Below are 12,598 nucleotides of genomic sequence, written 5' to 3' on the forward strand. Positions count from 1 at the left end.
GATTGTCTTTGTGTAAAATGTATTCCATATATATTTAGATGTGAAATTGCTCAGATATTATAACTGCACAGGGCCATTTAACCTTGAAAAACTAGGTCATGGTCACCTATTTTCCGTATTCTTCTGCTCTATGCCAAGATGCATCCACGTTATATATATATAAATTTGATGCGGATATGTCGACGCGTTCTTCAGATAATGTGATTATGTCGTTGAATGGACCGAGGTTATTATCGTTAACGAAAACTAACAGAATGACGAAAACTAGAATTGTAAAAACATTTTCGTTCACTGAAATAAATAAAAACTATAAAAGAAAAAAAACAACAACTAGCTGAAACTGTATTGTGTGCTTACGAAACTAACTAAAACGGATAAAAATTCCGGATAAAATTCCCTTCGTTTTCGTCTTTTTCAATGTCGGATTGATATAAAATCGATTTCCCTCAAGCAATTTTAGCCACTGGCACCAAATGATATTTAACGGTCCGTCACTTCTCGTCACTTGTGGTTTACAGTCGTCTTCTGGTCCCCACTCTACCTGGAAACATGGAGACTGAAGTTGGGAGAAAGCAGCAGAGTCCTGTCTGGGATTTATTTGAATTCGATGGTGAAGAAAAGAAACGACATAAAGAAACTAAAATTAAACTAGAAGCACTTGGAGAGCGCAGACCTCCGCCAAGGCTGATCAGTGGCCCCCCTCGTGGGCCCCCCCACGCCAAGGAGGTTATGTTTTTGCCAGGGTTTGTTTGTTTGTTTGTCTGTTTGTCTGTCCGTTAGTGTGCAACATAACTCAAAAAGTTATGGACAGATTTTGATGAAATTTTCAGGGTTTGTTGGAAATGGGCCCCCCCGTGGGCCCCCCCCACCCCCGATCACCACCAAATTTTAATCATTTCTTCCTTATCCCATTTCCAACAAACCCTGAAAATTTCATCAAAATCTGTCCTTAACTTTTTGAGTTATGTTGCACACTAACGGACAGACAAACAAACAAACAGACAAACCCTCGCAAAAACATAACCTCCTTGGCAGAGGTAACTAAAACTAAGCATTTAGAAAATAACAAAAACTAATAAAAACTAGCAAACCTGCTCTGAAAACCAATTAAAACTAACTGAATTAGAGAAAAAAAAAAGTCAAAACTAAATAAAACTAAACTATAATGAAAAATCCAAAACTATTATAACCTTGGAATGGACAGACCGACGGACGACAATACCCCTTCGACTAGAAGTTGACCGAGGGGTAAAAGGATTTTGAGTATTTATGGAATTATATTTGTGCCAGTTTCTTGAGCGAGCAATGATAGATTCTGAGCACACAATTAGAGATTTTGGGCACATAAAAATATATTTTGCAAGCACATCAATTATATTTCAAAAAGAAATTATGCTTGAGCAAACAAAAATCGATATTGTGCTCCATAAATGCGTTTGCATGTTAGTTTTACTCATAACGTTCTCTCACAAATTCTTTCCATGGCGCACAAACAGACCGCTGCGCTCGCTCACTTTCCCCTTCCCTCTCTCGCTCAACCTCCCTCTCCCTGCGCGCTCAGGTTGTCGTGTCTGCACGCTCAACTTGACACACACGTTACAACTGTGCCACAAAACCAACCAATCGGAGAGCTTGCAGAAGTACACTCTGATTGGCTGTTCGCTCTCCAATTAGCTCGCTAGTTACATTTACCCAAGACAATAATTATAATAATAATAATAAATACCGACCGAAGTTTGTGTAGAATCAATTCCTCCTCTTCCGATCCGTGTCTGTCTCATTGAGCGCTTTTTTTTCAGGTAAATGTAACTAGCGAGCTAATTGGAGAGCGAACAGCCAATCAGAGTGTACTTCCGCAAGCTCTCCGATTGGTTGGTTTTGTGGCACAATTGTAACGTGTGTGTCAAGTTGAGCGTGCGGACACGACAACCTGAGCGCCAATATCGATTTTTGTTTGCTCAAACGTAATTTCTTTTTGAAATATAATTGATGTTAGAGCTGTGCAATTCATCGAAATTCAATTACGATTTCGATTATTAGACGCAACGATTACAAAAATTATGTAATCGAGAAAAAACGATAATTAATTTTGAGTTGTTTTAATTCACGCGCACGCAAGCTACCATGAGCTGCTCTGCCCCGCCCCCCTCTAAGCTACTGCTGCCAGCTAGCCGGCAGGTCCACCCCAAGAGGAAAGTTGTACCTCGCGGTCTGGAAAAATAGCAGGAGAATCACAGCAGAAGTGCTTGGTAAACAAAAAAGGCAAGTCCAATTCAATTGTATGGAATCACTTTGGGTTTGATGAAGAAGACGAAGAGCAAAAACACATCACGTGCAAAAAGTGTTTCGTAGTTGTGTCCGCACCGACCGCTAACACAACAAACCTTTGTAACCATCTAAAGTTTAACCACCACCGCCACCTTTATCATAATCTTATGAAAAACTAAAACACATAACAACTTTGTCCGCAATGCAATCTTCAGTTTCCGAATCTCTTTACGCTGCAACTCCCGTATTAACCTAACCCTAACCCGTATAACCCTAACGTACGTATTCTAGATGGCTGATGTATACAGAAGGCCTGAACTGAAACCTCACAGCACGCCACTGAATTTACTGTGTTTCATACTACATTGAACATACTTGAATTTATAATTTGCACTTTACGTGAGTTATTCATTTTTTTTTTAAATTGCTACAGTTCTATGGCAAGTCTATAGCAGTTTAATTACAGTGCACTATTTATTTACAAAAGGAAACATACTTGAATCTACAGTACACTTATTTGCATTCAAAGATTTTTTTGTTTCGTACAAAAGTGAACATACTTTGCTTTAGTGGTTAAAAGCTTTATTTATGTTTAAAGAGTATATTTTACATTGTTTTGCAAGAAAAAAATAAACAACTTTAAGGTTACCAAATAATCGTTTTTAATAATCGTGATTTCAATTATTGCTAAAATAATCGTGATTTTTTTTTTTTTCTATAAATCAAGCAGCCCTAATTGATGTGCTTGCAAAATATATTTTTAAGTGCTCAAAATCTCTAATTGTGTGCTCAGAATCTATCATTGCTCGCTCAAGAAACTGGCACAAATACAATTCTATAAGTATTTAGGCCCATCTCCTGAGAACTAGATGTCTAAAAATTGTTTCTGCTTATTAAACAGGTGCATAAACCCAACTGTCTGAATGACCTTCGAAAAGAAACAAGTTGAAAAACACTTCTTTTTCAGTCTTTTTTTTTCTGCCACCGACTGGTTCTAATAAGTGCCTCATGGGTTTCTGTGAAATGAAAACATCTGTAAATAGGTCCATTATGCGGGTTCATCTGCAGACTTTAGTGTTCTCTCATACCAGTCTTTGGAGGGCGAAGAAGGCGGCTTTCTCCTTGGCGTCGTTCTCCGACTGGCACTGCGGCCCGTGAACCATCAGCCCGTTGGACAGCTTCACCTGACACACCACCAGCCCCTGTGGAGAACCGACACACTCAGCTTTCACCGCAGCTGGAACACGTTTCAGTCGGCCCCTCCCGGACACTGTGTGGATTTGAACATGTGCAGTCATCCTTCATGATTTCACTGACTGTTAAGAATGAATGTAATGGATGACCTGTCTGCTGCGTATGAAGCTGAAATCGGGCGGCGTCATGCCCAGGCCCACGCACACACAGGCCAGTTCAGACACTTTACTGCCCATCATGGCGTTGGAGAAGTTGGCTGAGGGGGGTGCGATGGGAGAAGCAGATTCTCCGTGTGGGACGTTGATTTTCGCAGCTAAAATGACAGACACAACAGAACAGAACAGAACATAGCATAGCATAGCATAGCATAGCACATAGTCGTGGAAAAAACTATTAGACCATCAAAAGTCGTCAAAAACAATAATTATGCAATCCAGTCCTAACTCCTGTGTGTATCATGTGACTAAAACAGACAGAAAAGAAAACATGGAGTGCCTAAAAGCACTGTATTTGTCAGTACAATGCCATAGATACTGATGTCAGAACTGAAGTGATTTTGGTTATTATCAAGAAAACATGTTAAATGGATAGATATCAGCTCTGAAATGAAACTCTTAGGAGCTATTTTTGATGTTATCATTATATTTGTCCAAACAAATGTACCTTTAGTTGTACCAGGCATCAAAATGAACAAGAAATTGAAGAAAACAAGGGTGGTCTATTAATTTTTTCCACGATGGTACATACATAATTGTGATTATGCCGATTCTATAAAATCTTGTGACTGTGTTTTGTTTACTACGTGTGTCCGAATGTGAGTGAAGCAATGTATAATAAAGTTTATCCTCATAACATAACACAACGCCACAAAATAACATAACAAAATAACATAAGACAACAAAACAACGTTACATAATACAATAACACAATACAACATAAAATAACAACAAAATAACTAGTGGTGAGCAGCGATTAAAATTTTTAATCACGATTAATCGTATGGCTTTCTGCGATTAATCGCATAGTTGTTGGGGGGGGGGGGGACGCATCAACAGCATGTATTGCCTTTCAGTGATATTCCAGACTGGAAGTACTCCGGTGATAAAAATAATTGCACGTCAGTGCTTCCAAACAACTGTGTCCTTCTCACCTCTACCATCTGAAGACATTTAAAATGAAAATGTCCATGTAAAAAAACCACTACTTTTACACGTTTATGTCCCCACCAGTGTATTTACAGTTGTGAGTGACTGACAGGAGTCTTAAGCCCACTAATCAGTACTAATACTAATAAGCCCATTAATATGTGATGTTCAGTTGTTCAGAGCAAGCAAAAGGGGCCCTGAAGTGGTCAGAATAAGTGGCACTAACGTATGTTTTGTCCTAACCATGTTACCGTAGTGAGTTCGGACATAGAACTAACAGACATGTTTCTTTCACTCTATTTGTATGGCCCCAAAAACGTTTGCCTGTGAGTATTTTATGTTCAGTTGTTGTAAGAATGAATAGTATCAAATATCTCTGATGTGAGCCTTTGTTGCTGAATAAAAAGACGTTGTAAATCTTTAATTAACCTGTAAATGCTAATCGTTAGCGTGTCTATGGATTTTCCCATTCAAGTTAGCATCGAGATAAAATGACTGCTAATACAACATTCACATCGTAAATGAGTAAAGGTTAGTTCAAAGGCTGACATATTAGACCTAAACACAACCAATGAATTTACATAAACTTAACATGAGCCTGCATAAAGAATTAGCAACCCATCTCCGACTGCTTGCATAAACGAATTAGCTTAAACATCAGCATTACTTGTAAAGTTCGCCGGTTTTCTCCTCTCAGCTGCACATACACACAGCACCGGTGTGTGGACCGGCAAAATAAAAGCATGAGTTTCAAAATAAGAGTCTGTATGTATAAATCAACTAAGACTTGCTTGAAAGGCAGAACAATAATAAAACAGCGTTAACGTGAGATAAAAAAAAATTGTCGGCGTTATTTAATGAATGTGTTAACGCGGTAATAACACGTTAACTTGCCCACCCCTAAAAATAACACAACAAAACATCATAAAATAACAAGACAAAATAACACAACATAACACAACATACAGTAACATAACAAAACAACATAACACAACACAAAATAACATAACAAAATAACACAACAAAACACAACATACAGTAACATAACATAATAACACAACACAATATGACAAAACATAAAATAATATTACAAAATAACACAACATAACATAAAATATAACACAACACAACACAACACAATATAACAAAACATAAAACATCATAACATTATATTTCCGTACCCATTTTCTTAGCCGATCGCCTCCTGTTCTGCTGCTGTCCTCCTGAATGGATGGAGTTGTTCATCTCTTGTGAAGACGGACTTCCTGTTCCGGCACCGTCGATCTTCAGCATCTCCTTCAACACCAGGGTTCCCTTCTACAGCAGCACACAACACACACATGCACACAAAACACACACACACACACACACACAGATCAGTTCATGTGTTCGGACCGGACCTGATTAATATCGAGGCGATAAACACAAAACTCTTAACTCCGACACTCACCATGGCGAAGGACTGCGGAGACAGCGGTCCATCGGACTGGCTGGTGGACGCTTGTGGAAGAGCGGGAGGGGGCGGAGTCTGCTGGCTGCCCTTGGAGATCTTGAGGTTGGCTATGAGGTCCTCGAATTCAGTTGTAGCCTGTGTGAGAGACATGCAGTTTAAAACACCAGCAGGTCAAACAGGTGTGTGTGTGTGTGTGTGTGTGTGTGTGCGTGTGTCTGTGTGTGTGTGTATGTGTGTGTGTGTGTGTGTGTGTACCTTGCTGGCGTTCTGTGGGGGGAAAATGGAGGTGGGGTCTTCATTTTTCTTCAATAGTCTGATACTACTAACTGAGGCCTGTAAAGAGCACAGATACACACTGTCAGCAGATTTATACACACAAACAATAATATCTATACATGTTATATACTCCCAATAATGTGCAATAACCCTGTAAATGTGAATTATGTGCAATAAGTCATGCAATAGTCTTCTGTTCTGCAATAACAATGGAATATTTATTCAATATTTATCAAAACATAAATGCACCATTTTTATATAGACTTGAGTTCACAGATATACATACTGTTAATATTCTTTATATATATATATATATATATATATATATATATATATATATATATATATATATATATGTATATATATATATATATATATGTGTGTGTGTGTGTGTATGTGTATATATGTTAATATTGTTCATAAATATACATACAATTAATATTGTAAATAATGTTCATAGATGTACATACTGTTAAAATTGTTTATAAATATATATAATGTTAATATTGTACATAATGTTCATAAACCTACACAGATATACTGTGTCTATTCATATTTTATGTCTATTGTTTATTTTGTTCTACTTAGCTCTATTCTTAATTTACTTTTGCAAAATTTTATATTCCATTTTCTTATTTTTAGTTTTTGTAATTTTAAATTCAGTCTATTCTTATTTTCTAACACACACACACACACATATATATTTTTTTATTGTTCCACTGAGTGCAGTAGCACTCCCAATCTTTATTGTGCAGAAAATGCTGATAAAGACTATTGTATTCAACAGAGTTCATGAAGTCAATAACTGTACCTCACGTGTGTGTGTGTGTGCGTGTGTGTGTGTGTGTGTGTGTGTGTGTGTGTGTGTGAACTCACAGGTTTGTTGGTTGTTTGCAGGTTCTTCCCGTGTTGTGATTGTTCATCCTGGAATTGGAACAAGATTGTTCTTTTTCACATTTAACAACAAAAATATCTTTCCTGTGGCATTCTGTGGAGGGATTTGGATTCAAATATACTTTAGCTAGCTAGATACTTTATTGATCCCCGGGGGGAAATTCAAGTATTCAGCAGCTTACATACAACACACAACACAAAAGTGGGTTAGTACCAGGTTGACAAAAAGGTTAGTATATACACTCTAAGAGACAACTGCTAAAGAAATTACTCTAAAAGTGCTTCCTGTACAGTGCTGTACATACTTACATACTTCTGATTGCCTTGAAAATATTAATATATTGTGTTTCAGCCATTTTTCATTTCGCTATCACAATAAAAGCACTTGAACACAACGCATGACTTCACAAGTAGACAGGATCTACTTCCCAATAGCACCTGAAGGCAGCGTTCGTCACATGTTAACCCACTTACGTTGCTGTGCCAGTGGGCAGGAGGTTTGTGGGGAGGGCCACAGTTCTGCAGAGACTGCCACACGTTGTTGTATTCCTCTTTACCCTGGATGGAAATGTACAGATTTCATATAGTCGACATCTGTGTGAAGTAGAGCAGATTACTGGAGTGAATGCAGGTGTGGTGAACTTACCTTGGCCTGTTGTTTCTGAATGGGACCTTTAGAAGGAGAGTTCCTGTTGCCCTGGGAGGCAGCCTTCACCACGCCATGTTTGTTGTTATGCTTTGGGAAATAATGGAAGAATCAACAGAAAAGATAAAGGCAGAGGTTGGTGGAAAAGATGCAAATCATTAGCCTCAAAGCAGTCATACACCATAGGGACAAAAGTATTGGGACACCTATACAAAAAAAAATTCAGGTGTTTTGTTTACGAACAGGGGTCTCGGATACAAAACAATAATGACTAATGTTATAATATAGTTTTATACTGGGATAAACATCATTGCATTGGTTAGTTTGGTTTAAATTGTTACTGTTTCCAAAATGCCTCAGAGATGGTTTTTACTTAATTTCTCTGAAGACTGACTATGATTTCAAATGTTCTACCTCTAAATTCCTAAAATATTATTAATACTCTGACTGTAAATGATAATGTTCTACCACAACTAACCATCTACTTTCATCACATCTCACTTTGAAAGAAACATCTTCCATGAAACTTTTAGGAAATACTGATGTTTATAAACTATATGGACATAAATATTGGGACACATCATGGCTACAGCTGTAAGATGTCCTGTTTTTCTTCCCGAAAACATGAATGGAAGGTCTGAAATTTGACCGAAAACGCTTTGAAAAACATCTGAACAAGTCAGAAATTCAGTTTTCTCACACCTGTAGGGATGCTTATTATGTACAGTATCTAGCATATTTATTGTGTGTATTTTAGTGCATTTTCAGTTTATTTTTGTGAATTTTAGCATATGTTTTGTATATTTTAGTGCATTTTATTAATTTTTTTGTGTATATTTTGTGCATGGTAGCGTATAATAACTCCTGCTCTGACTGTAAATAATAATTTTCTACCACAACTAACCATCTACTTTCTTCACATCTCACTGAGGAAGAAAAATATCCCCTTAAACTTTAAGGAAATATTGATGTTTATAAACTATATGGACAAAAATATATTGGGACACATTATGTCTACAGCTGTAAGATGTCCCGTTCATGATGATTTGAGATTAAAAACATCAATATTAAAAATCAAAATGATATTTATCCCAATATAAAACTATATTATAACATTATTCATAATTGTTTTGCATCCCAGACCCCTGTTAGAAAAGAAACACCTGAATTCAACGTGTCCCAGTACTTTTGTCTCTATAGTGTATGACTTATGCAGTTATGTTATGAGACTAATGAAATACTGATACAAACGTTCTTCGTGTGTGAGTGTCTGAATCGGCCTCACCTGTGTGGGTATAAACGGCGACCGCGGTGAGTGGTTAAGTCCGCCAAGCTGCCGGTTAGAATTGAAGTTTGCGGCGGCGGCGGGCTGAGGTTTGACGATGGCGGTGAGTTTGTGCGAGGTGTGGTCCACTCGGGCTCCGTGGGAGAGGTTAATGAGTGCACAGGGAGGGAGGCGGTAACCTCGAGGGGCCGTACATCTGAGGAGACGAACACTTCAAATGTCAAACGTCTGGTCATGTGACACTCTGAGGAAACTACACTACATGGACAAAAGTATGTGGACATGTTGAATTCAGGTGTTTCTTTTCTAACAGGGGTCTGGGATACAAAAGAATAAGAACTAATGTCAGAATATAGTTTTATATTGGGATTAAAATCAATGCATTTGTTAGTTTGGTTTAAATTGTTACCTTTGCTTCCAAAATGCTGCAGAGATGGTTTTTACTTAATTTCTCTCAACACTGATTTTGTTTTTTTAATTCATGATTATAATTTTAAATGTTCTTCCTCTAAATTTCTAAAATATTTTCATGCTCTGACTGTAAATAACCATCTACTTTCTCCACGTCTCCCATTTAACTTTAAGGAAATATTGATGTTTTTATCCCAAATCATCATGAACAGGACATCTTACATCTGTAGAATTGATGTGTCCCAATGTATTTGTCCATTTTTGTCCATTTCTGACTTTTTAAGATGCTTTTCAAAGCATCTTCGGCCAAATTTCAGACCTTCCATTTATGTTTTCAGGAAGAAAAACAGGACATCTTACAGCTGTAGACACGATGTGTCCCAGTACTTTTGTCCATATAGTTTCTATACATCAGTATTTTCTTAAAACTTAATGGGAGATTTTTCTTTCTCAGTGAGATATGAAGAAAGTAGATGGTTAGTTGTGGTAGAAAATTCTTATTTACAGTCAGAGCACAAAAAATATTTGAGAAATTAAGAGGAAGAACGTTTGAAATCATAGTCATGGATAAAAACAAAAAAAAAAATCTTCGCTGAGACAAAACTTAAGTAAAACCATCTCTGAGGCATTTTAGAAGCAAAAATAATTTAATCCAAACTAAACAATCCAATGACATTTATCCCAATATAAAACTATATTATGAAATTTGTTGTTATTGTTTTGTTAGAAAAGAAACGCCTGAATTCAACGTGTCCACATACTGTTGTCCACATAGTTGATTATTGATTATTTACCTGATAGTAAGACCTCCGGCAAATTCTTCGTCAAACAGAACTTCATAGAGAACCTCTGCCTCTCGCTCGGCTGAAGACACAAAGACCAAACGGTAACTTTGTCTGTTTTCATACACGTTCAGCTGTTGAATGCTTGAACTGGTGCACGTCCTCACCTCCTTTGATGCCAATAACGGTTCCCCTGAGCCCCAGTGGGACGGTGAAACTCTCTCTGATGTTGACGACTCGGTCAAACAGGCGATACTCGGCGTCGGGGTCTGGGACGACACCCTGCTGCTGCTCCAGAGGCTGCAAACAAAGGCAGAACAACTGTGTTCAGAGCAAGCACACTAAAAGAAGTACAGGGTAAAAACTAGTCTGAATTGACCCTTTTATTTGTTGTTGTTTTTAAATTGTACAGCTTTTTTATGTTTTAATCAATTCTTGTATTTTATTATTTTATTTAGGTTTTATCTATTCTTCTGTATTTTTATTCATGTATTTAAGTATTTTTTACAGTTGTTCTATGTCTTTTAATCTATTCTTGTATTTCACTCTGTTATTTTGGTTTTTATTTCTTTTTCTGTGCTGCACTTTGGTCCGCTGTGGTTGTTTTCAAGTGCTTTACAAACAAAGTTGGATTGGACTGGACTGTACGCACCAAAGTAACAACACTGTGACAAGCAATTTAACTGAATGAAAGGGACAGCTTTTTGAAATCTGGATGTAAAAATAACTCCGGTGCCTGAAGGGTTAATCTGTTCATCCATCTTTTAACATCATTAAATGCAGCCCTTCAGCTTTTAGAATCTTCGCTATCATGGTACTTTTAGCTTTATGTCTTCACTGGTTTAACTAATAACATCGACAAAAATATTTATTTATTTACATAATTTCAGACACTTTTGAAGTTCAGACTTTATGACAGTTCTCAGTAAACCCACCCCCCACCCCACATATCACACCATGTGCAACCACAATGTAAATGTGTAAATACTATTTACATTTTTTTACATTTTTAATTCTAATTCTCGATTTATATAAATACCAAATTTCTCATTTTCTTTTATATTTAATTTCTCACTCGTTTGTGGTTTTTCTACCTATCTTTTCTTTTTCACTTTTTTGTTAAATGTTGTTGCTGTTATCCATCCATCCATCCATCAGCTCTAATCAACTTTGAATGACTTACAGAAGAGAAGAAGAATTTCAATATATATATCTATATATATATATATATATATATATATATATATATTTACTTTACCAAAAATGGAACGTGTCTGTAAATGTTTGTTATCCAGTCAGACTTGCCTCCAGAAAATATTTGTTCTTTATCTGCTTATTTTCTGAGTGACGTACTTAGCAGTTTAGTAATGTAAAAGATTTTTAATCTCAGTGAGGTTTTCCTGGGTAAATAAACATAAAATAAAATAAAATAAAATAATATATTTGCCTCTGTTACCAGACAAAGATGAAGAAAATGTGCCAGAATGTAGACTGGGTGAATGTTGTAATAAAGTGTCATAAAAGTAGAACAAAAACTCCCCTGTGAGACGTCTTGACTTGGGTTTGTGAAGTTTCTTTGACGATCTTTGGAATGTCACATTTAATACAGACAAAGAAATAGAGTCAACTGAGTAAATCCACCCACCCTGAACAGAAGATGAGGTTTGACGGTCACACGGACTTTCCTGGTGCTTTTCTTCACCTAAAGGAAGGACAGCGAGAGTGAAGAAGAGCCATGGAGCGTAACAGAGGTGTGGAAACAGTGGGAAAAAAGTTCCAGGGTTCGTACATATTTTTCACAGTCAAATTCAAGCACTTTTCAAGCATTTTTAAGGGTCATTTTCAGTTTCTTTTCCATCACACTCCCTTATCGCTGGGGTAAAAGACATATCTACAGGAACACATATGCTCATGATTATTTTGTTTTTTGCACTTTTTATCACAATGATGTACATTGAATTATACTATAAACATATAAAATTATGTTTCATAATAACAAAAGTTTAGAAATTAAAGGAGACTACAAAGTTTTATCCAAAAAAAGATACGTAAGTCCCATCACAGAGTTATACAGGGGTTGGACAAAATAATGGAAACACCTTCACCTCAAGATGATAATGCCCCAATCCATACAGCTAGAATTGTTAAAGAATGGCATGAGGAACATTCTAATGAAGTTGAACATCTCGTATGGCCGGCACAGTCCCCAGACCTCAACATTATTGAGCATTTATGGTCAGTTTT

General features: G+C 36.9%; 1 protein-coding gene across 1 annotated transcript in view; it reads right to left on the minus strand.

The window, feature by feature from the left end:
* Positions 1-12,598, minus strand: part of xrn1 (5'-3' exoribonuclease 1) — a 52,616-nt gene that overhangs the window by 8,473 nt on the left and 31,545 nt on the right. Inside the window, 12 exon segments of the mRNA XM_030159986.1 lie at positions 3,357-3,470; positions 3,612-3,775; positions 5,789-5,924; positions 6,058-6,195; positions 6,316-6,393; positions 7,213-7,260; positions 7,705-7,788; positions 7,877-7,966; positions 9,162-9,357; positions 10,367-10,436; positions 10,522-10,654; positions 12,000-12,056. Coding sequence (XP_030015846.1) covers positions 3,357-3,470; positions 3,612-3,775; positions 5,789-5,924; positions 6,058-6,195; positions 6,316-6,393; positions 7,213-7,260; positions 7,705-7,788; positions 7,877-7,966; positions 9,162-9,357; positions 10,367-10,436; positions 10,522-10,654; positions 12,000-12,056 — 1,308 coding nt within the window.

The sequence above is a fragment of the Sphaeramia orbicularis genome, chromosome 17, assembly GCF_902148855.1.
Source record: "Sphaeramia orbicularis chromosome 17, fSphaOr1.1, whole genome shotgun sequence".
Classification (NCBI taxonomy): Eukaryota; Metazoa; Chordata; class Actinopteri; order Kurtiformes; family Apogonidae; genus Sphaeramia; species Sphaeramia orbicularis.